Raw genomic sequence first — 26,914 nt, forward strand, 5'->3', positions numbered from 1 at the left:
GGAGAAAACCACCACATGTTTTCTTTGATATCATAAAATTACAGGAAAAAAATATTTAAAAATAAAAATAAATTAATAAAAAAATTTAAAAAAATTTAAAAAAATGCATAAATTTCTGGCTTGTACAAGAACTCTATCTTTGCTCAACAATGATAAGTTTACAAGCTAGCAGAAACTGTTTATGCATTTTTTTATTTTTTTTATTTTTTTATTAATTTATTTTTATTTTTAAATATTTTTTCCTGTAATTTTATGATATCAAAGAAAACATGTGGTGGTTTTCTCCGTGTGCTCCTGATTATTCTTGCCAATATTATTATGGTTTTCTCCGTGTGCTCCTGATGATTCTTGCCAATATTATGATGGTTTTTCCCGTGTGCTCCTGATTATTCTTGTCAATATTTTGATGGTTTTTCCCGTGTTCTTGCAATCATTCCTGTGGTTTCTTCAAGTGTTTCTGACTATTCTGAGAAACCGCTCTTTGCATGGATTTTTTTTTGGTCTAATGAGACATGTCATTTTATTTGGAGTTACATTTAATTCGATAATTTCTGCTACTAAATCAAAACTTGCAATATTTTTATCAGGTGGAATTAACAAATATCGTTACTCTGTCAAATTAATATAACGCCATGAGACATCTGTGGAGCACCAACATGCAAGACGAACTTCCTTTTCCTTGGAGTCTAGCGAAGCCACCCTTCTTTTGCGATCGTTAGTGAGCATCCCGCATCCCGCATAAAAGAACTAATTATTATTTACCTGCAAGCAACATGTGGCGACATCTGTTGTTGAAAAGCAGAACTACATGCATAAAGTACTTTTGCATGAGATATATTAATTCTCGCTGATGAAATATGAAAAAATGTCTATTTAAGTATTGGATCTAATTTAAAACACTCAATTGGTAACTGGCATTAGTCTCAGTAACTAATATGAATTCCGATTTGGGATCTGACGCTGTATCGAAAGAACATATGTGTAAGTTTTGCAGTAAAGAGTTTATCTTGAGAAAGAATAAAAGACAACACGAGAAGAATGACTGTGTTAAAAATCCACTGTGCAATATGATAAGTTGTGTTCGATGTAGCAAGTCGTTTACGCGGAGAGAGAGCCTAAAAAGACATGGCAGAACTTGTAGCGGCAAGCCTGCGTACAAGCTAGAGGACAACGATGAATCTACTAGCCTAAGAAGAGTGATCTGCATTACGACAATAATTTTCTTGGCTCTTCCGATCTCGACAAAGAACTTAAATTGAAGGAGGTTGATGATTTACGGAAGAATGAAGACAATGGAAGAATCCTTAACGTGAAAAGTGAGAATATATTCCAGCCGAATTCAAGTAGATCTTTCCTACTTTGTAAAAATGATGGACTCCTAAAAAGGATGCATGAAGACGATGAAGACACTTCAACATCATCAACATCGAATTATTACGGTAAATTGGGTGAAGACGATTCCTTCTACGGTAATTGTTACAGTGACTCTGAGGCTGTTGACAAAGACATAGACTATGATGAAGCACCTAAAGCTGCCAAGATCGAAGAATGTGGCGGTGTCTTGAGACCGAAACGGTGGAGACGACGTGATATATTAAATAAATCTGATCAAGCTAGTGATGATCACCGTCTCAAACATGAAAGTTACCCTGAGGTTGGTGGTAAAACGGAAGACACCAGAGATCATAATATTTATTATAAAGGTGCAGGGAAGATGGTGGTAGAAGAGAATGATTACACATCATGGAAAGATCCAAACATATTGGTTGACCGGCTAAGACTTCTACATGGTTCGCTTTGTGCAGGAAAATATTCCTGCATCAAAGAAATATCCTTCATACTCAAGGAACTGAGGAATGCTGGCTACATACAATAGTGGCTTGTTTTACTTGCATTTTTATAATGTAAACAATAAAATAAATAATTTAAATAATAAGAATTTAATGTTTTTATTTATTGTATTCTGATTTCTAACTAAGACTTAGATCTCGTAACTTGTGCTTCCTTTTTGCCTTTTTTTTTTTATGATAGAGCTTCCAAATGTGCTGCCTTTTCGTTGTCGGTGCTTCCAAATGTGCTGCCTTTTCGTAGTCGGTGCTTCCAAATGTGTTGTCTTTTCGTAGTCGGTGCTTCCAAATGTGCTGCCTTTTCGTTGTCGGTGCTTCCAAATGTGCTGCCTTTTCGTAGTCGGTGCTTCCAAATGTGTTGTCTTTTCGTTGTCGGTGCTTCCAAATGTGCTGCCTTTTCGTAGTCGGTGCTTCCAAATGTGTTGTCTTTTCGTTGTCGGTGCTGCCAAATGTGCTGCCTTTTCGTAGTCGGTGCTTCCAAATGTGCTGCCTTTTCGTTGTCGGTGCTGCCAAATGTGCTGTCTTTTCGTTTTCGGTGCTTCCAAATGTGCTGCCTTTTCGTTGTCGGTGCTTCCAAATGTGCTTCCTTTTTTTTATGGTGCTTCTTTTTTTTAATGTTGTTTTGACTCTAGTATGTTAGTAAATTGTTCTTGATTTGACTAGCGTATTATTCAAACCGGTTAATGTATATAAACGAGTCCTAGACAGCAGGACGTTCAGTTTGTTACTACCGTCGACGGTGTACGGATCACCTAGTTTGTTTCTTCTGGTGCATAAGACGTGTAATTGGCTGTTCTTGAGACTTCGATGGCATATTTACCGACTTTAACGTCGTACTCGATGGAGGATGTACCATCGACTACGGGAACCATGACGTTGGCGCCGACGATGTCGGAGCAGATCCCGTTGGCAATGCCTCTGACAACACTGGAGGAGACTTCGATATGTTCTGTTCCACCATCAGCTGAAGTTTCATCAGCATTGAATACTTCAATTAATGAAGAGCGTACTTCGCATCAGTGCAAATACTGTGGTGCATCATTTACTATCACCTCAAATGCTTGCAGACATGAAAGAAGCGGTTGTTCTAATAATGTTCAAAGAATACAATTTCAGTGCAATAAGTGCAATAAACTAATTTCACGTCTCGATAGCTTACATCGTCATTATAAAAAATGCTCCGAGACGTATAATGAACATGGTTATTGATTTGACTCATGTGTTGTACCGGCTAATGAGACTATATAAGTGCTATGAACTTCAGTCCGTCTCTGGCTGTGGTGATGAACGGATCGGATAGACATTTAAAGTCATGTAAAAGGCTTAGTCCGTACAATAAGAAGACTGTTTGAATCGTGGAATCCAAAAGGCTTTGGTAATTTGTCAGTGTTTTTTTGTACTTGTAGTAGTGTATTGAATTTATGTAATAAAATTTTTTTAAAAGAACTTGTGGTGTTTTTATTATCTCAAACCTAACACTTTTTTAGTATTTTTTTAAATTAAAGTTGTTTTGTATCGGCCAGGGATCGAACCAAGGACCTTAGTCGATCCAATCAATCATTATATGGATTACAAATTTATTTAATGAATTTTGGATTTTTTCCCGCTTTTATAGCTACATTATTACATGATTTCAAGATGGCGGCCGAATTTCAAGATGGTGGGGGGCACCTCCATAATAAATGATAACTGCACTATAGCGGGTTAGAATAAAATTATCCAGATGGAAATGTACTCTATAATACAAGTACACACACACAATATGGCGTACTCCAGCAGGTGGTAGCTCCCGGTAGCCTGTACTGAACATAAAATGTCGGATCCATGATGGTCGACAAAGACAAAGTCAAATTTCAAGGTCAAGGTCAAATTTCAAGGACAAGGTCAAATTTCAAGGTCAAGGTCAAAGTTCAAGGACAAGGTCAAAGTTCAAGGTCAAAGTCAAAGTTCAAGGTTAAGGTCAGCATTCAAGGTCAAATTTCAAGGTCAAGTTCAAAGTCAAATTTCAAGGTCAAGGTCAAAGTTCATGGTCAAGGTCAAAGTTCAAGGTCAAGGTCAAATTTCAAGGTCAAGGTCAAAGTTCAAGGTCAAGGTCAAAGTTCAAGTTCAAGGTCAAAGGTGTGGTGACCTGATAATTATACTAACATGGTATCAGCACACTCTAGCGGACGAAAACAAGATGGTGATCTTCAGCGGACGAAGACAAGATGGTGGTCATGTCGTCATACCAGCTGACGATATATATGTTTTGAAAAAAAGTGGTAGGAGTCAGTCTGCCTGCATCCACCATTGAGGAAGGAGCCTGTCGCCATTTTTAGTTTTTTTGCACTCACCGGGTTCGAACTGAGGACGGTGATCGATATAATCAATCAGAATTCGAATAAGTTAATTTTTTGATGAATTTTGGAATCCATCCCGATTTTCTGACATAAAAATTGCGGATTTCCAAGATGGCGTCTAAATTTCAAGATGGCGACCGTAACGGAAACTGCAACGGTGACGTCATCTTTAAAAATGGCGGACAACACAATGCCGAAATTTTCTAGAAAACAAAATGAGGTCATCCAAAATGGCGGATCCAAGATGGAGGATCCAAGATGGCGGATACAAGATGGCGGATCCAAAATGTCCGCCGGGGTCAAGGTCAAAGGACAAGGTCAAGTCTTGATAGAGGCTTAACTGAGGCTTTAGTTAAGGATGCTTAAGCCTCTTCTAGGAATTTTCAGCCGCTGGGATTTTTCCCTCGAAAACGGGAAATTTTTCCTCAAAGCGGGAATTTTTAAGTCATTTTGAGTCATTTTTGAGGAATTTTGAGGAATTTTGAGTCCAAGATGGCCGCCATGACGTCACAATCCAAGATGGCGGTCGACAATCATCAATCCACCGCCTGCCGCCTGTTTCCGAATGCCCTATTATATACTACTGTTTTCCCTAAGTTTTTAGATAGTAATTAGTCAGTCTGTGTTTCAATGTGAAATTTTTATATTTTGCTAAATTTTAATAAATCCAAATTATGAGTGCTACCGCGTCCACCGCGCTTACTTTTGTCAGGATCTCACGGCGGGACCCCTCCTGAGCGCAAGGACAACACCCTGTTTTGACAGGGTACAAGAATCAGTATCCCAGAACCGGTATCCAAGAATGAGTATCCAAGAATTGGTATCCCAGAGTCGGCGCCGAAATAGCGGCCAAATGCTCTTCCTCGTCTTCGGTAACCGGAAACTACTGAGGCGCCATCTGGCAGCCCGGATACAGTAGAATGTCTCACTCCCGACCAGCAAGTTTCAACTAAACGACCCCTAAATTCCCCGTGAACTCTACAGTGTGCCAGTGCTATGCAATTAATTCCTAAGAGCCAGCTAATTGTACTATATATGTGATAACTGAATTGGCCATTGCAGGAATTAATTATGCTACGTGCTAATAATTATCACTCTGGGATTGTTTATTTTTATTTTTAACTATGGTTAAAGCCACCTCTAAATAATTTGGCATGAGCCGGCCCTATTATAAAATTTTAACTTATAAAGGTATTAATATTTTCATAAATTGTAACTTCTTATTAGGTTTATCAAGATGATGTTTTGTTTACTTTTGTTCAATTTAACTATGATAGAAAAATAAATAGAAGCACAGTTATAGACGAACCTGCATTTGTTGTTATTTATTATTTGAAACTAAAGATCCACAGTCTCCCAAAATGTTTCCAAGGAGACATTTACGTTACAACAATGTAGAGAGAGTGTGTAACAGTTCATTTTACAAGTTCACTAACAGTCTTTCCGTTACCGTTTAATGTGTATTCTCCGCATATGTAGCAAAACACATCCGGATGATTTACCCAAGTTCTTCTACTGGAACTCATTTTTTATCAGCTTCGATCTATCCTGCACGGCTAAAACTTACAAACTGACATCAAATTTTGTTGAAGCGTTGAAATGAAGGATGAGATTCCCATCCTGGGGTATCCCTGTGACGAAGTGGGGATTCCCATCCTGGGGTATCCCTGTGATGAAGTGGGGATTTCCAGTCCGGGGTATCTCTTTGACGAAGAGGCTTGAGTCAAGCAGGTGGTTTTACATAATTTTTTCACACTTATTTCCAAAAGTAGAGCTGATAAAAAAAGGCTAATTTCATAATTAAATTCAGCGCCCCAAAATAGCTAAAATCATTTCCAAACATTCTAACACAAAAAAAAATATTTTTTTCTTGTTGGCCTGTGTAATATAAGCGCAATTAATTGCACGCCAGAACACCTGGCTAGCAAATGGATTTGCCTTGGAGTGGACATTCATGTTTAATTAACACTTGGTGAATAAATTTGGTGCTGAAAATTACATAACGTTCCAGGTTGTTACTGTCGTCGTTATTAAAATAATGTCTCTCTGGCACAAACTGATATTAACGTATTTTTATTGATACTCGAAGAAAATTCACCGTCATTGTGGCTATCATCTTGCGCCCACGAGAACAAAGGTATATTGCAGTTACAAACAATGCGCACATAATCTCTTCAAAACAGACTCCAAAAAATACAAACACGTCGACTGTTCACAGGTAACGAAGGATGAATATAAAAATTAAATCGCAATTATGTCCCATGGTTGCACACGAACCCATGGTACGGCCGAAGGACTACGTCCTTAAAATAAAGATGAAGTTCACACGATCCTTGTTGTGGGTGCTCTCCAAACCATTGGTACGTCGAATTTCAAACTTTTTCTTTTTCTTTTCTTACTAGTCCTCTGCTAGTTAAAAAGTTCAAAAAATATTAAAAATGGTTGATTACAAACGGTGGTGCCAGGACCACAGCCACGAAAATATCTCTAACTCACATTAATTTATAATTTGTGAGCCAACGACGGACACCCAACCTCTCGGTACCTAGTTCAGACTTTGACTTCAAGATAATTAAATTCTAAATGAATTAAAGACTAAATGAACGAGGCTACGCAGCCTCCTCTGCCTGAAGGAAGTTGCAGATGCGTTTCCTTTCCAGCCAATCACAGCACAGCCCTTACATAACTTTAGCAGTAAACAATTTAAAACACCTCGCTTGAAGGCGTTTTCGACGGAGATTACACTAAAAAAAAAATTACGTGGTCAGTGGCTCGATACTGAAATGCACATTGCGAGCAGGCGGTAGGCGTGAATGTTGTCGGGTTACCCGCCTGCGGGACGTGACGTGGTATTCTCTAATAGTAACGACAAGCCACGGGCGCTCTCTACAACCAGAGTATCATTTTACATGCATCCCAGTTGCGAGGCTATGCCCATTAATGACAGTGCCTGCAGTTTGACTAATTTATTCATGCGACCAGTAATTGTAGCCTCCTGCACAGGCGCATGGAAATTAACGAACTGTTGTCATGAGCGACTAGCTACGGTCGAACTCCCGCCTGTAGATTGTCGTTAGTATTTGAAAATACCACAATTATACCCACAGGCGGGAGAACCCACCATCGCTAACGTCGAACCGAATACGTCCAACACGCGTTAGTAGTATGTAATAGGGCATACTGAAACAGGATGCAGGTAGTGGTGCTTGGTGCCGACCGCCATCTTGAATTTGTGACGTCACGGCGGCCATCTTGAACTCAAAAATTCCTCAAAATTACTCAAAAATTCCCGATTTAAGAAAAAATTTCCCGTTTTCGAGGGAAAAATTCCCGTTTTGAGGGAAAATTAGGATTTCGAAAAATCACAAAAGTCGTTTTGCCTTAGAAACCACGAAATTCCTAAAAGAGGCTTAAGAATCCTTGCCTTCAGCCTCCGATAAGCCTCTTAGGATTATGTCGTCACCGTTGCAATTTCCGTTATGGCCACAATCTTGAAAATCTGTAATTTTTATGTTATAAAATCGGGAAACATTTTTTAAAATCACTAAAAAATTAATTAATCAAATAAAAAAAACTTAAAAACCACTGTTGTACTTATCGTTACGGTCGCCATCTTGGATTATATAAATGTTACATGTTTCGTTACACCCGCCATCTTGTTTGAGTAATATGTCATCGTTACACTTTATGTTACGACCGTCATATTGGATACTATTAATGTTTCATGTTACGTTATGGTCGCCATATTGAAATTTAAACCCCATCTTGGAAATCCGTAATTTATATGTTAGAAAATCGGGAACAATTCCCAAATTCATCAAAAAATTATCTTAATACAATTCTGACTGATAATATATCGAATCCCAGCCTTGGTTCGAAACCGGTGAGGGCAAAAATTAAAAATAAAACCATCAGATCCTTCCTACACAGATGCCACCTACAGACTGACCTACCACCAATATCAAGGTATATATCGTCAGCTGGTATGACGTCATGTCCGCCATCTTGTCTTCGTCCGCTGGAGACCGTCATCTTGTTTTCGTCTGCTAGAGTGTGCAGGCGACATGTTATTATAATTTTCTGTTCACCATACCTTTAACCTCGTCTGTTGACATTTGACTTTGTCATTCACCTTGAACTTTAACCTTGACATTGGATTTTGACCTTGACCTTGAACTTTTACCTTGACCTTAAACTTTTACATTGACCTTGAACTTTGATCTTGACCTTGAACTCTAACCTTGACCTTGAAATTTGACCTTGATCTTGATCTTTGACTTTGACCTTGACATCCATCATGGATCCGTCATTTTTAGTTCAGTCCATGCTACCAGGAGCTACCACATGCTAGTGGTCATTGCCACCATCATGTTTTCGTCTGCTGGAGGACACCATCTTGTGTGTACTCGTCTTACCATCATGCTAGTTTTATTCTAACCTGCTACAGTGCAGTAATCATTTATTATTACTGAGATGCCCGCCATCTTGAAATTCGGTCGCCATCTTGAAATCATGTAATTATTTAGCTAGAAATGCGGGAAAAATTCCAAAAGTCTCCGAAAAAATCAATTATTAATTTACAAATTGAATCGATGGATTCCTGTCCACTGTTCTATTCTTGACCAGTGACAGTTATAACTAATTATTAAATAAATTTTAGATTCTGTTTTCCATTACCTTTCGCGGAGTTTATTAATCATTCACTCTACGTAAAACTATTCAAGTCAATGTACCTGACCATCGAATTAATACAGTGCCGATAGGCCTATTATGAAAGTATAATTTTTCAATAATCTGAATAACCTATAAGCCGTTCATAAGAAAGCCACACATATAGAACAATTGTCTTCAGTCCATGAGACCGAGTCATGTCATTATCAGTCGTATAGGATAGTCATTTCAGGACCGCATGACCTTCGTCGTTAGCTAATTATAATCAATTAATCCATCGTGACATTTGTTATACATACTAAAGGACCAAGCGACTTTGAAAAATATTTCAGTAACACCAAGAGCTTTTAAACTAGCAAATATTAAATCACTACATTTTGTACCACGCGCAATCAACAAAAAGGAAGCACCGACAACGAAAAGGCAGCACCGTCATCGAAAAGGCAGAACATTTGGAAGCACCGCCAACGAAAAGGCAGCTCATTTGGAAGAATCGTCAACGAAAAGGCAGCACATTTGGAAGCACCGTCAACGAAAAGGCAGCACATTTTGGAAGCACCACCAACGAAAAGTAAGCACATTTGGAAGCACCGTCAACGAAATGGCAGCACATTTGGAAGCACCGCCAACGAAAAGGCAGCACATTTGGAAGCACCGTCAACGAAAAGGCAGCAACGCCAACGAAAAGGCAACACATTTGGAAGCACCGACAACGATAAGGCAGCACCATCAACGAAAAGGCCGCACCATCAATGAAAAGGCCGCACCATCAACGAAAAGGAAGCACATTTGGAAGCACAAGTTACGAGAACTAAGTCTTAGTTAGAAATATGAATAGAAGAAATAAAAACATTAATTTTTTCATAATTGCAATTATTTATTTCTTTACATTATACAAATGCAAGTAAAACAAGCCATTATTGTATGTAGCCAGCTTTCCTCAGTTCTTTGAGTATAAAGGATATTTCTTTGATGCACGAATAGTTTCCTGCACAATGCGAGCCATGTAGAAGTCTTAGCCGGTCAACCAATATGTTTGGATCTTTCCATGATGTGTAATCAGTCTCTTCTACCACCATCTTACTTGCTTGTTTATTATATATATAATTTTCTCTGGTGTATTCCGTTTTAACAGGGTAACTTTCACTATCGAGGCAGTGATTATCACAAGCATGATCCGATTTATTTAATATATCACGATGTTTCTCTCGTTTCGGTCTCAGGACACCGCTACAGTCTTCGATCTTGCCTGCTTTAGTTGCTTCATCACAGTCTATGCCTTTGTTTACAACCTCAGAGTCGCTGTAGAAATCACCGTAGAAGGCATCATCTTCACCCAGATTACCGTAAGAAATCGATGTCGATGAAGTCGAAGTGTCTTCATCGTCTTCATGCTTCCTGTTTAGGAGTCCATCATTTTTACAAAGTAGGAAAGATCTACTTGAATTCGGCTGGAATGTATTCTCACTTTTCACGTTAAAGATTCTTCCATTATCTTCATTCTTCCATAAATCATCAACGTCCTTCAATTTAAGTTCTTTGTCGAGATCGGAAGATCCGCTAACATAATCTCTCCCAAGACAAGGAAAATTATTGTCGTAATGCAGATCACTCTTCCTTAGTCTAGTAGAACCATCGTTGTCCTCTAGCTTGTACGCAGGCTTGGCATTACAAGTTCTGTCATGTCTTTTTAAGCTCTCGCTCCGCGTAAACGACCTGCTACATCGAACACAACTTATCATATTACGTAGTGGATTTTTAACACAGTCATTCTTCTCGTGTTGTCTTCCATTCTTTCTCCAGATAAATTCTTTGCTGCAAAACTGACACCTGTGTCCTTTCGATACAGCAACAGACACCGAATCAGGATTCATATTTGTTACTGATACTATTGTCAGATGCAAACTGAATTAATTAAATTAGATACATTATTAAATAGAATTTTTTTTATATTTCATCAGCAAGAATTAAGTTACCTCATACAAAAGAAATTGTTACATGTTGTCTCGATTATTAGCATGAGATGTCGCCACGTGTTGTGTTGAGTAACAATTTATTTAGTTGTTTTATGTGGTATGCAGGAAGCTCACTTACAAATACTTATAAATACAGAATAAATATTTATTAAAAAATAAATTAATAAGAAAATTTAAATTGAAAAATTTTACATAAAATACATAAACTTCTGGCTTGTACTGGAACTCTATCTTTGCTAAACAATGAGAAGTTCACAAGCTAGCAGAATGTGTTTATGTATTTTATGTAATTGTTTTCAATTTAATTTTTTTTATTAATTTAGTTTTTTATTAAATATTTTTTCTGTATTTATATGATATTAAAGAAACGTGAGATGGTTTTCTCCGTGTGCTCCCTATTTTTGTCAATATTATGATAATTTTCTCCGTGTACTCCTGATTATTCCTGTGGTTTCTTCAAGTGCTTCTGTCTATTCTGAGAAACCGCTCTCTGCATGATGGATTTTTTACCTAATGAGCCATGACGTGTTATTTAGAGTTACATTTAATTCGAGAATTTCTGTCACTAAATCAGCACTTGCAATATTTTTTTACCACGTGGAATTAAAAATTAAGCATCAATTACTCAGTCAAATAATATGTCATGAGACATCCGTGGAGCACTAACATGCAAGACGAACTTCCTTCTCCTTGATGTCTAGCGAAGCAATCCTTGTTTTGCGATCATTAGTGAGCTTCCTGCATACCACATAAAACAACTAAATAAATTATTACTCAACACAACACGTGGCGACATCTCATGCTAATAATCGAGACAACATGTAACAATTTCTTTTGTATGAGGTAACTTAATTCTTGCTGATGAAATATTAAAAAAATGCTATTTAAGTAATATATCTAATTTAATTAATTCAGGTTGCATCTGACAATAGTCTCAGTAACTAATATGAATCCTGATTCGGTGTCTGTTGCTGTATCGAAAGGACACAGGTGTAAGTTTTGCAGCAAAGAATTTATCTTGAGAAAGAATGGAAGACAACACGAGTAGAATGACTGTGTTAAAAATCCACTACGTAATATGATAAGTTGTGTTCGATGTAGCAGGTCGTTTACGCGGAGCGAGAGCTTAAAAAGACATGACAGAACTTGTAACGCCAAGCCTGCGTACAAGCTAGAGGACAACGATGGTTCTACTAGACTAAGGAAGAATGATCTGCATTACGACAATAATTTTCCTTGTCTTGGGAGAGATTATGTTGGCGGATCTTCCGATCTCGACAAAGAACTTAAATTGAAGGACGTTGATGATTTATGGAAGAATGAAGATAATGGAATAATCTTTAAAGTGAAAAGTGAGAATACATTCCAGCCGAATTCAAGTAGATCTTACATACTTTGTAAAAATGATGGACTCCTAAAAATGAAGCATGAAGACGATGAAGACACTTCGACATCATCGACATCGAATTCTTACGGTAATCTGGGTGAAGATGATGCCTTCTACGGTGATTGCTACAGCGACTCTGAGGTTGTTGACAAAGGCATAGACTGTGAAGAAGCAACTAAAGCAGGCAAGATCGAAGACTGTGGCGGTGACCTGAGACCGAAACGATGGAAACATCGTGATATATTAAATAAATCGGATCATGCTTGTGATGATCACTGTCTCGATAATGAAAGTTACCCTGAGGATGGTGTTAAAACGGAAGACACCAGAGAAAATAATATATATAATAAACAAGCAAGTAAGATGGTGGTAGAAGAGACTGATTACACATCATGGAAAGATCCAAATATATTGGTTGACCGGCTAAGACTTCTACATGGCTCGCTTTGTGCAGGAAACTATTCGTGCATCAAAGAAATATCCTTTATACTCAAAGAACTGAGGAAAGCTGGCTACATACAATAATGGCTTGTTTTACTTGCATTTGTATAATGTAAAGAAATAAATAATTGCAATTATGAAAAAATTAATGTTTTTATTTCTTGTATTCAGATTTCTAAGACTTAGTTCTCGTAACTTGTGCTTCCAAATGTGCTTCCTTTTCGTTGATGGTGCGGCCTTTTCGTTGATGGTGCTGCCTTTTCGTTGTCGGTGCTTCCAAATGTGTTGCCTTTTCGTTGGCGGTGCTGCCTTTTCGTTGATGATGCTTCCAAATGTGCTGCTTTTTCGTTGGCGGTGCTTCCAAATGTGCTGCCTTTTCGTTGACGGTGCTTCCAAATGTGCTTCCTTTTCGTTGGCGGTGCTTCCAAAATGTGCTGCCTTTTCGTTGACGGTGCTTCTAAATGTGCTGCCTTTCCGTTGACGGTGCTTCCAAATGAGCTGCCTTTTCGTTGGCGGTGCTTCCAAATGAGCTGCCATTTCGTTGGCGGTGCTTCCAAATGTGCTGCCTTTTCGATGACGGTGCTGCCTTTTCGTTGTCGGTGCTTCCTTATTGTTGATTGCGCGTGGTACAAAATGTAGTGATTTAATATTTGCTAGTTTAAAACCTCTTGGTGTTACTAAAATATTTTTCAAGGTCACTTGGTCCTTTAGTATGTATAACAAATGTCACGATGGATTAATTGATTATAATTAGCTAACGACGAAGGTCATGCGGTCCTGAAATGACTATCCTATACGTCTGATAATGACATGGCTCGGTCTCATGGACTGAAGACAATTGTTCTATATGTGTGGCTTTCTTATGAACGGCTTATAGGTTATTCAGATTATTGAAAAATTATACTTTCATACTAGGCTAATCGGCACTGTATTAATTCGATAGTCAGGTACATTGACTTGGGTAGTTTTACGTAGAGTGAATGATTAATAAACTCCGTGAAAGGTAATGGAAAACAGAATCTAAAATTTATTTAATAATTAGTTATAACTGTCACTGGTCAAGAATAGAACAGTGGACAGTAATCCATCGATTCAATTTGTAAATTAATAATTGATTTTTTCGGAGACTTTTGGAATTTTTCCCGCATTTCTAGCTAAATAATTACATGATTTCAAGATGGCGACCGAATTTCAAGATGGCGGGCATCTCAGTAATAATAAATGATTACTGCACTGTAGCAGGTTAGAATAAAACTAGCATGATGGTAAGACGAGTACACACAAGATGGTGTCCTCCAGCAGACGAAAACATGATGGTGGCAATGACCACTAGCATGTGGTAGCTCCTGGTAGCATGGACTGAACTAAAAATGACGGATCCATGATGGATGTCAAGGTCAAAGTCAAAGATCAAGATCAAGGTCAAATTTCAAGGTCAAGGTTAGAGTTCAAGGTCAAGATCAAAGTTCAAGGTCAATGTAAAAGTTTAAGGTCAAGGTCAAAGTTCAACGTCAAGGTCAAAGTCCAAGGTCAAGGTCAATGACAAAGTTAAATGCCAACAGACGAGGTTAAAGGTATGGTGAACAGAAAATTATATTAACATGTCGCCTGCACACTCTAGCATACGAAAACAAGGTGACGGTCTCCAGCGGACGAAGACAATATGGCGGACATGACGTCATACCAGCTGACGATATATATCTTGATATTGGTGGTAGGTCAGTCTGTAGGTGGCATCTGTGGAGGAAGGATCTGATGGTTTTATTTTTAATTTTTGCCCTCACCGGTTTCGAACCAAGGATGGGAATCGATATAATCAATCATAATTGTATTAAGATAATTTTTTGATGAATTTTGGAATTGTTCCCGATTTTCTAACATATAAATTACGGATTTCCAAGATGGCGTCTAAATTTCAATATGGCGACCATAACGAAACATGCAACATTAATAGGATCCAATATGACGCTCGTAACATAAAGTTTAACGATGACATATTACTCAAACAAGATTGCGGGTGTAACGAAACATGTAACATTTATATAATCCAAGATGGCGACCGTAACGATAAGTACAACAGTGGTTTTTAAGATTATTATTTTTTATTTGATTATTTAATTTTTTTAGTGATTTTAAAAAATGATTCCCGATTTTCTAACATAAAAATTACAGATTTTCAAGATTGCGGCCGTAACGGAAATTGCAACGGTGACGACATAATCCTAAGAGGCTTATCGGAGGCTGAAGGCAAGGATTCTTAAGCCTCTTTTAGGAATTTCGTGGTTTCTAAGGCAAAACGACTTTTGTGGTTTTTCGAAATTCTAATTTTCCCTCGAAACGGGAATTTTTCCCTCTAAAACGGGAAATTTTTTCTTAAAACGGGAATTTTTGAGTAATTTTGATTCATTTTTGAGGAATTTTGAGGAATTTTTGAGTCCAAGATGGCCGCCGTGACGTCAAAAATTCAAGATGGCGGTCGGCACCAAGCACCACTACCTGCATCCTGTTTCAGTATGCCCTATTACATACTACTAGTGTTGCATGAACCTATATATATATATATATATATATATATCCCAATTAATAAACATTGGTGTGCCAAATGAAAATTTTTAGTAGCAAAACTATTCTCGAATACCAATTGTTAATTTAAATAGTCATAGAAAGGAGTAATCGCAACTTTGAAAATACATTAATAATCTCACCATACTCAATTGACTACCACAATCTCTGTTCTCTATAGCGCAATTGGCAAAGCGTGCGCCTCTGAATCGCCAGATGTTCTTTTTGATTGGGTTCACATCCCGTCACAGTAACAAATTTTTGAATTGAAAACTTCTTTTGCCGCGTTGAGCGATTTTTGGTAGGGGCATAACTTATGGGCTCGCGTCACCGACATGCTAGTGACGTGTTGCGCCAGACTGGCGACGCGCAGCTGCCTGTGTACATGGGTAAAATCTTCTGAGTTCGCGTCACCGACATGCTGTAATAGCAGTACGTGAAGTTAAAATGACCGCGTTCAGTGATTTTCTTTTGTTTATTTATTTACGTAGTGAATGTTGATTATTTGTGGATTTAAGTTTATAGTTTTTTTTGACGTGACAAGTGTCCCGTTACGCACATTGTCCCATTACGCTCATTGTACGCTTGCGCCGCATCTATCTCTCTTCCACTCGATTGGAACAACCATCGATTTGACTTTTTCGAGGCACATTAAACTTGAAACACTCCCATTCGTTTCCTACTTTTCCTATCATCGTCCTATCCTTAACAGAATAACATAGATGGAAGAAGTATAATAGCAAACATGTATAAAAGTTATAGTTAAAATAATCTCTTCGTTAAAGTAATAAACATATTTGAATTAATGAGTGCAAATAAAAGTAAATTTATCAATTAAATTGTAGATTTCATTTCACTCCTTTGTATCCATACAAAATAGTGATAATTCAATAAAAATTATTCAATTTTATTCATAAAAGTATGCAATCATTTCATCAATATTTTGTTATGACGTTGTCACGTTAAACTACCGTCCGTAAACCGACTTTACAGACAACCAATTTTTTTTATTTTTCAAGGATAAAACTTAATTTATTCTATTTTTAAGGTTATAAGTTTTTCATTTTATTTTCCAAGGAAATTTTAACGTTATTGTGTGGGATATATTGCGAGTATTGGCTATTGTTTAGTAGGTAGCTAAGGTGAGGTTATGTTTTACTTTTGTTTATTTATTTAAGTAGTGAATTCTTCAAATGTCAGGTTATGAGAGGTAATGTTGATTATTTGTGGATGTAAATTCTTTTTTTTTGAAGTGAAAACTTCTTAAGCCGCGTTGAGCGATTTTTAGTAGGGGCAAAACTTATGGGTTCGCGTCACCGACATGCTAATGACGTGTTGCGCCAGACTGGCGACGCGCACCGACCTGTGTATATGTACCTATACGCATAACTTATATACACTAATACATTGTATATACTCGACTGTATCATTTTCGTGTTGGACTCTTTTTTGGATGGGTAAAATCTTGTGAGTTCGCATCACCGACATGCTGTAATAGCAGTAAGTGAAGTTAATTTGACCACGTGGATACATGACCTAGGTCTGACATCACTGGTAAGTCATAGCTAGGTAATGAATTTTTACGTAATTTTGACATACCACTGACATCTGTTGTGACTAAAAAATTATGTAACGATAAATGACATCATGCTGACCTCGTACTGATATAATACCAAAATCATTTTCTTACGTACATTTAACGTAGAAATGATGTCATATTAGGTACACATTTAAAAACAAAGTTTTAAGTTTTCACTTCTGTTGACAGTCCCCATTACTGGCTTTTTTTTGTATAATTGTATATCACAGTATACAAATTGCACTTGAAGCTAAAATGACTTATTATTTTTTTTGTCTATCCAATTTCATTCATTTATGTTGTACCGTATAAAGAGCTTCAGAAGGATAAATCTTGTTAAGACATTTTTTTTTAAAAAAACACAAAAACTCTAGTTTGACATAGCAAGGAAGTTATTATGCAACCAAAGCGAAATTGATAGAAGGTATTTTTTAATGCTCATATAATATTTTTCCTTGTTAAATTTGATGTTGTATACTGGCTGTATATCCGGGTCTAAAAATTGCTGTCAGTTTATTCAAATACTGAAAATACAAGAAAAAAAATTATATACTATTTATTCTAAAAGAATGTTACCGCAGAATTAATATTTTATAATTTTCTTCTGTACGTCACTTGCAAAAATGATGTAACTTAAGTGTCATCGAATGAAAAATAATCTGTTCAGCCCTGGACTAAATGAGATAAATGTTTCCTTCTTTATGAGCTAATCTAGAAATGTATTCATCTAATATTATCTTAAGAAGTATAAAAGAGAATTTATGTTTGATTTAATGTAGGAAACTAGGTAAATATACCTAATTTAAAATAAAATGCATTTAATTCATAATGATAGCCCACGTCCACAGTGAAAAGCATGTTTATCTTAATAGTTCAAATTGCAAACGAGTCAGATTTTTTAATAGTTTATTTTGTGTTAGTTTATTACTTTATAACTTATCGAACTTTTTGAGAAATTGTAATAAACCATTATTTATTGAAACTTTAACTTAGAAACAAGCAAAGTTAATAATAAGTGATGTCCTCATCATAAACTAAATTCTTAAGTGAAAGAAAACCACCCGGCATGCTTATCAATTGTTTGTTTAAACATCAATAACTTATGTAGCCTATATTCATTCAATTCCTTATACATTTCTTTCAGTTACAAAGTTATTAAGTTATAAATATTTTAATTACTTTTGTTTTATTGTTTATTATAAAATTATTTTTTGAAAATTTATGTACGCCTGACTATTATGAGAGAACAGAAAAAAAACTTGCAGAAATATGCATTAAAGTTATTAGAGAAATTAGAGAAAAATACTGTTAATAATAACATTTTTGCATTAGTTAAAGTATATTTAATGCATTAATGAAGTATATAAAAATTAAAATACAAAATGCAATGACAGGGTATGAAAAACTTCTTGTTGGCAATGTTTCGATCACTGGCACCACGCACTCTACCGTTGTGCTACAAACACATAAATTACAATTTTGAGACGTTACCTAATAAAATAATAAAGCTAATTTAATCACTAATTCTTAAAGTTGTGTTTATTTCACATTAAGATTATTTAAGTTCATGAAATCTATTCTAAGGTAGTTTCACCATGACAAAGTTTCATTTGACACACCAATATTTTTGCTACGTTTCTTGATGTAGCTACAGGAACGCGAACATATGCGGGTGCATGCTGCCACACGAGTGAGTCGCCATCTCGCCAGATTCGCCTAGTGGGTATATCAGGAAAGATAATGCAATTTCCCAGCATTCAACAGTAGCCATACCGCTCAGTAGTCGGTAGTGCTCGGAGGCTACGACAAATAGGCGGGAGTCTTGATGTTGCCTACCCGTGTTTTTAGCATTTGAGAATACGGATATTGTCGGTAGGCTGGTAGTCGTGAGTGGGAGTCACGACAGTGCGAGGTTAGCGCATTTTGCTCAACGAGTAGGCAGGATTTTTGATGTCGCCTACCCGTGTTTTTTTTTTTTTTACATTTGAGAATTCCGCCAATATGAGGCTAATGCATTTCAGAATCGACCCCCTGGTGACATCACTTTTAACCAATTAAAAAATACCTTAAAAATATCAGCCATTACGGGCACATGGCAACGGCCACCCGACACACTCCAGCGTTATTTCTCATAGCTATTGATCTTTCTGTTTTTCTCTATTATCCTTACGCAACTGACCAAACTATTGCATCAGCTTATTCAGACAACGAATCGCTGCGAGAGAAACGTACAAATAAAAATTAGGTTAACACCCAATTATGAGCAAAGAAAACCAAGCAATTCTTAAAAATTATGTTAAAACACAAAAACATAAATATACAAACATATAAAATAAAGCCTAGGGGCTTATTTACTATAAAGTAAGCAAATCATCTGAACCACTCAAAAAGCATGAAATAATGTAAATTGTGATTATAAAATGTACAGCAAACACAGGAATACTTCTTAAAAGAAATTAAAAAAATGCTATTTAAACGATATCAGAAAACCTGACCATAGTAGGCCTACTGAATATAAGACAACACAACAAATCGTTACTTAGACTATTTAACCAGTGGGAAAAAGCAGTAACTGGGTTGTTACAAGTTTTTGATCTGAGTATTTAAGTTGAATTTTTAAAAGTGTTTTCACGTGTCACTTCATTACAAATCATTTTTTTTATTTAAAGATTTTATCATTAAACAATTTTACCTCCCGGAAGGTTTTTTTTTACTGACTGTACATTCTCGTTCCTAAATGTTGCTTCAGTGGTGTCAACCTCCGAAAAGCAGTTCAATGCTCGTCGGCTTACGGAGCGAATAATTCTTGGTTAGAGTCCCAGGTAATGTGTAGGTGTGAATTTGTAACAGTCTACGTCAATGAAATTTTCAAAATATGACTTAACATTAACAACAATTATTCATTTACGTGGGAATGGTTGATTCGTTGGAAATAAATAAATTACCAAACAGCCAATAATTTTCAAAATTAAAACAAAAGTTAAGGCCATGTCACGCGGTCAAACTTCGCTTCCAATACCTTCCAATATGTTTGGTCAGTTAAAATTGGAGGGTAATGACGTCGCCGAAAACGTCACTAGCGTAGCTTAGTTTCTTTGACAAGATGGATGACTTGAGATTCCATTAATATTTTACATAATGGACAGGTTCTCATATATGTTGGAAATGGGTAAAATCAACAGATCAGTATCGTGCCCAACTAAAACGGAAATGGCACCCGTTTCCATCACAAAGATACTTTAAAATGGCGAAGAACACAAGGGCGATTTAAAAGGTTATAAAGGAGGAATAACTAAAATAATGCTAATTGAATGTCACATGCAAAATAATTTTATAAACAAAATCAAATTATTTGACTATAACTTTTCAAACTAACACAACATAATTGTAACAATCTAATGAGAATTAATGTGAGTTAAATTTATACAGGTTTTTAAAAGTATATAAAAATACAAAAATTATAACAAGTGCAAAATTTCCATCCAGCACTGTGATGCATTATTTAAATTACTAAATTACATTAAAATCAAAAGTTTGTAATAGGTCTGCCCAAAAATAAAAAAATTAATAATTTTGACAAAATTTAAAACAAATTTGAGATTATCTGTCCAACATTTTTTGGTAGAGAAATCGTAAGCGATTTTTCTTCCAATGTTTATCTTCCAACCTTACTGACAATATAGTTGGAGACGAAAATTAGATAGTGTGACATTGTCTTTGGAGCTTCTGGCTGGCGGGTCAAGGGTCCCGGCAAACTTAAGGGTCATGGCATAGTTTCCCGGCTGGGTCGGGAATTTACCACTCAAGGAAAATTTCCCTCCAGTGTTTACGTCCTCCACAGTGTAGAATACAACGGAGAACCACCGCCGAGTCATATCGCACATTCCACCTCAGCCACTGCGACGATGGCTGGTAATACAAGCCAGCCTCGCCTCTTAGCCATAGGCTACTACCTCTACACTTACTTATTTCTCCTGGCTCGACGACAACCTCCAAGCACTGGCAGTCGTAGTAGCATTCTGGCGGTGGTTCCAGGATCCATTTCTTCCTGCCCTTTAGTTGGGCTTGCCAAGAGGGAAGATCCACGCTATCGACCTTGAACAAATACACAGGAAAATGTATTTTTCGAGGCAATCTGTGTTTTAAAATACTGTAGCATCATTGGATGAGTTTATTTCAGGTGCATGTCCACTGGCAGCACACCAATAACTAAATGGCCCGGCTGAATAATGTAATGGTCTGTCTTGCAGACGACCTCCAATTACAAGGAAGAAATCGCTGCCACGGGCATACCCTGTTGCAGCCTAGTGAGTGTTCAGATTTCTATCGCGACAAATACCGTGCCTTGCAAATGCATTTTTTGATGGTTCACTATCGAACTATTTATGTATATGTAGAGCCACGACTATTGCGCGGATCCAGAACCAAATTGCCTATATACAAACACGGGTACTAACTTGCCTCTATACAGACACGGGTACTAACTTGCCTCTATACATACACGGGTAGTAACTTGCCTCTATACAGACACTGGTAATAAATTTTTGACAAGTTAAAACATAAGTAAAATATTATTTTTTTGAATATTTTTAATTTAAACTGTTACTTTTTAAATGAACTAACATTTGAACTAGTTAGTTTTTTTACAGAAAAAAAAAAGATTATATATTAAGTTAAAAGTAATTTTTTATGAATCATTGACATTCATCTTTGTTCATTAATGATACTATTGTGTAATAGCCGAGTCTGGCGCAGGAATCAGGATGTACTGCGTGGTGCAGATCAATTACCGGTCACCATCTTGGATTTGTGTAGTCACAGCCACCAAACTTTCCACAAATGTCCTAAAAAAAGACTCAAAAATCCACAAAGATTCCCAATTTCAGAGAAAATTTTCCGTTTGGAAGGAAAATTTCCCCTTTTTATCCAAAAAAAAATGCTGAAGGGTCGAAAAGTCCTCAAAGCGGCTTAAAACTCAGCAAAAAAAATATATTCAAGACAGCAAGCCTAGATCTTGAACTTTTCACCCATATGAACTGAAATATGACACTTCTTGTGTAGTTTGAAACCTCGATTGCATATTTACCTAAAAAATAAAAAAAAACACATTTTATAAAAAATTTAAGAATTGATCAAAAAAGTATTTCAAAAGCCATCGAGTCGTGGGTTCCTGGTTTCTATCCCCATGTGCGCAAACAAATTATATTAATACAATATATTTTACAACATTAATAAAAATTACCAAATATTTATTAAAATTGTAATTCAAAAAACGCATATATGTCATGGAGTTTGGATGCACTGAGATAGATTCCAACTGTATGCACTTGTAAATATATTTCAACATATTATTTATCCACACTATTTACCAGTCTACTGAACCCAATCACTACTAACATAGCATATATTATTTCCACCATTATGATGTAATGGCAGCCAACTTGGATCCACCATCTCACATTCTTTTTTCGGATGCTAGAGTTTGTGCTACCATATTAGTTTATTAATTATCCGCTAAAGCGCATTAACGTTTATCACCAGAACGCCAACTACTGAAGCATCCGCTATCATGTCGGCCATTTTGGCCACCATATTGAAAGTTCGTAGTTATTAACCAAAAAATTCTGAAAATTTTCAAAAATCATTAAAAAAAATACCTATTAATATATTGATTTATTCGATCCATTCCAGTCATTGGTTCATATCAGGCAGAACAAAGTTTTATTAAATGGACTCATTATAAAACAGTCTAGCTTACAGGTGACGAATGAAATGAATGAGATGAAATAAGTCTTTATTTGAATCGAATTTTAAATGTCACGAATGTTTTTTATTGTAACGAAATAAATCAAAGGAAAAAAACTGAAATGTATGGAGACGTTACCTAACTGTACATATCAATGTGAAAATACCAAAATAATCTGAAACGATACAAATGGAAATGAAATACAACCACATAACCCGATAAGCATCGACAACTTACACATCGAACAAAATGACTTGATTCAATACAAATGAAATGATTTGTACCCAAATGTACTTTAATATATGAAATGAAGTAAAATTACATAAAATGGTTTTAAATGGTTTCATGTGTTTTATAATGTGCTACTTATTTATTTTAATTTATTTACACACGAAAAAAATTCAGCTCTGTCTGGTTTACAATATTTGAGTGTATTGTTTTGCATATTACGAAAAATAAAATCTCAGGTTAACACCAAATGTTTTACAAGAAATAAAAAACGCATTTTTAAAACTTTTTATTATTTAAATTCTAATCTACTACATGTATACTTGCAAAAGTAAACCGACCAATTCATGTTTGTACTTCTGTAATGGGTCTAAATGACTGCTTCTCAGCTCTATTCAGTTCTCCACATTCAGCGTCTTGCTAGATCCTTTTCCTATGTAGTTTTTTCTTCCCGGCAGATTTCTTGATACTTTGTTTTACAGAGTGTTTAGCATTATCTGAATTGTAAATGCCAATATCCATCGTCTTGGAAGGAAGTTTATGCACTTGGTTCTTATGCGCCTCATGTTTAACGTATATACAAACCAACAGTAAGTTTATTTTAAACCTCAATGCGTCGATACCTCATCCGTAAGCTGATTTATTAAATTTTGCTTGATATCGTCACTAAAAGTGAAACTGTTTTTGCTCCACCTAAGTTATTTAAATAATAGTAGCCATTCAAACTTAATGAAATGCAGATTTCACCAAGAAGAACCCATTAATATTTACTTGTACTGCACCAAGCACATTCTTAGGTTTATATTCATGTGCAGGTATCATCGCAATCGTTTGCTGCACATATACTTTACTACAACAGCGTGTCCGCATGTGAGTATTTAATCTATGCTGAAGAGTGGGAATTTCCGCAGGTAGTTCCACAGAAGGCAAACAAACACAGCATTTACAGTTCTTTGCATGTTTTCTCAGACTGTTAATACGTTGATGATGCCGACGAGTTGGATGGTTCCTCCGTAGACGGCACTGCGCGCGTTATTGTCTTCTCTAGAGCTGTCGGTTACGATGGTACTCCTTCAATCGGAATCTCCGCGATCGTCAGCATCGCTCCCATCGAGATCTCTGTTGACGATGGTATTCGTTCCATCGGAATCTCTGCTGAAAATGGTACATCATCCATCGAAGTTTACATTGGAAACGTCTAACAGAAACTAAACAACTGTATACTTAGCGAAGAAAGCTGAACTGCACTCTATCAAAGATACAGGTATATTATAGACTCAGTAGTCTGCTCCCCTCTTGTATACAAGCGTTCACTATTATAATAGTACCTAATTCAAAACAACAATCATTTTTATTTATATGCCAGTCAAAACAGCATCAATTTTTATTCACACGTAAGTAAAAACCACCGCCATTTTTATAATTTATTTTAATATAGTAATTTTTATTATCTATAAATTTATATTAATCAATCAGGTTCAAACCGCGAGTAACACAGCGATCATACTCAACACATATTTTGCAAGTTCAGGGACTAAGCCACCCTGGAATATTTTTTAAGTTACCTACAGGACCTAAAGTTCTAGGAATATGAAGTCTTCAGACCTGAATAAAGGCTTGACTCATAAACAACGAAAAGGACAGACAATAAGACACACATTATTTAAAAAGGTTGCACATTAGGAAGCACGTTCAAGGAAAAAATCCCTCGTTGGGACGCACATTCAACAAAAAGGACACACATTGCAATGCACATTCAACACAAAGCTGATGTATGGTAGTAAATTTTAGCACAAATTTACAAATAAAAATTCAAAAGATATGTACTTTTTTTGCGGCTAAAAAATTTTAGTGACTTATTTATATAAAAACATATATGTTTATTATTCCATAAAAAACAGGGGTTATGTATCTTAAACATTTAACAATAACTACTTATTCCTAGGCACTAACTTTTAATCAGTTAATATTGTTACGAGGATATACTAGAGGCGAGGCAACGAGGCAACGAGGCAGGCTAGACAGCCTGGCACCCCGGCCAGCCACCCAACGCAGTAGGCGGGTCCATGGGAGGCCTTATCTCCATAGCAGGTAGCGCCCGTCCCTCTGCGGTGATCCGATAGGATCTGGTAGGTAATGGAACATCGACCTTATGTGATGAGACAGAGCGACGCTGGCGCTCTCTAGGAACAAACAGCAGAATCAAAGTCGACGGTATCCAAGATGGCGGCCTCCAGCAGAACAGTAAAAAATCAATATGGTGGTCGTGACGAAAATTTCATCATGAGTGGGGCGTTCGATTTAAAGATGGTGGATCCAAGATGGCGGATCCAATATGGTCACCGGGGTCAAAGTCAAAGGCCAAGGTAACGGCCATCAAAGATGGCCGCCGTGACGTCAGAGATGGACGTGATGTCAGAGCTTGGTCGGCACCACTCACCACACCCTGAACCGTGTGCCCGGACCGGCCAACCTATACTACTTCCACACTACAAATTTAATTACTGCACTCAAGATTTCTGTCCACAACAATTAGTCTTGCACTGATCATTGACACATTAAAACTTTCCATTGGAGCTTGGCTCGACAGTGTCCGCTCTTCAGTCCGCCTCTGTCCGCATACTTTGCACACTCACCCACGCCGCGCCGCAGCACAGTCCTCAACTATCGCTCGTCGCACCTAACTGGCTCGCCAGCCCTTCACTCCCAAATATCTCCTCCCGATAGGTCCGGTTCGCTCAGCAAGGGCCACTTGACCATCTTCACCTCTCGTTGATCGCACGGGTATCGCCAGTATCACTCCCCGAGGGGGAGACCCTCTCCGCTGCATCTCAGAACTCTCCGAACCCTTGGAACTCTCTCGAAACTCCCGCCCGTGGCTGGTCGTTGCTTTGGAAGCCGAGGCCATGGAGGGGGGGGGGGAAATCAAGGACCCTTTTAATCCGGTTAGGTAGGTACGCTTGGCATGCCTTACGTCAATGGACGGTGTGTGAAGTCAGTGGACGTGTGTGGCCACCAGACCGCTCCGAACCTGGCGCGAATCACTGTTCTGTCTCTCGCGTTCGTAACAATATTATGCATTTTATTCAAGAAAATTGTTATATAAATATATTAATCACAAAAATCATATTTCCTCCAATTTATTGTTTTTTTTTTTTTAATATTGTAACATGTCTTTACGTTAGTGCAACCCAAAAATAACACAAAAACAGATTATTATATGTGCATATAAATTTATATGGTAAACAGTATAAAATACATTTTTCAGTAGCCTACATGTAAGAATTTTTATGCTTTGGAATATTTCAGGTTACACAATATTGTCAAATTAAGAGAACATACAAACTCAAAGTAATGTGTACAGCTATTTACAGTATACGTTTTTTGAGGACTAGATGGAAAAAATAGATATTTTGTTTTGTTTTAGACAAGCATAATTTTGTTCATTTTAAACTTATTTGTAAGATTTACATATTTAGAGATCACAAAACATTTTCTTGTATCATATTAATTTATATATTATACCAATGTGCTATAAAATATAGAATATTTAATTATCTTTAAGAATTATATTTCAAACACAATTTGTTAAAGCACACGATTATTTTTACTGTGTATGCGTATTTAAAGTATAAACACTTCGGAATACTTTCCAGCTTAATTTGTATATCCTCATAAGCAAACAGTAAAGTTTTCTTACAAATTTCGCACATGTTTGTAAGAAATTTAAATGATAAGTGCCTAAACAGTAGAGATCTCATCAGAAAATAAATCTCTTCTCAGTTTTGCTACGATGCAAAAATGTTTTCTTCAAATTCAGCTTAAAATTTTAATTAATTTAAATGTTTGCTGCCTGCAAAGCCTGGATCCCAAAATGAGACGAGTATCATCATAGTTACACTAAGACACAGATCGAACACACTTTAGCAAACCTTCCCTGTAATAATCATCTCGTACATGAAGAAAATGTACAAGATAAATTAATGAAGAAAAAAACACGTAAGTTCGAATATTTTTGTTAATGAAAACCCTTTCTGTACATAACGTAATTCATTAAAGAAAAAAAGCAAATGTACAAACAAAAGAAAATATTATTAATTACAATTTACTATTTGCCCAAATACATAACTGGAATGTT

The 26,914-nt window shown here is 36.6% G+C and overlaps 1 protein-coding gene across 1 annotated transcript in view; it reads right to left on the bottom strand.

The window, feature by feature from the left end:
* The window catches only part of LOC134528915 (uncharacterized), a 164,820-nt gene that overhangs the window by 72,371 nt on the left and 65,535 nt on the right, over nucleotides 1–26,914 (bottom strand). Inside the window, exon 5 of the mRNA XM_063362582.1 lies at nucleotides 20,768–20,897. Coding sequence (XP_063218652.1) covers nucleotides 20,768–20,897 — 130 coding nt within the window. The remainder of the gene's footprint in view (nucleotides 1–20,767; nucleotides 20,898–26,914) is intronic.

The sequence above is a fragment of the Bacillus rossius genome, chromosome 2 (assembly GCF_032445375.1).
Source record: "Bacillus rossius redtenbacheri isolate Brsri chromosome 2, Brsri_v3, whole genome shotgun sequence".
NCBI lineage: Eukaryota > Metazoa > Arthropoda > Insecta > Phasmatodea > Bacillidae > Bacillus > Bacillus rossius.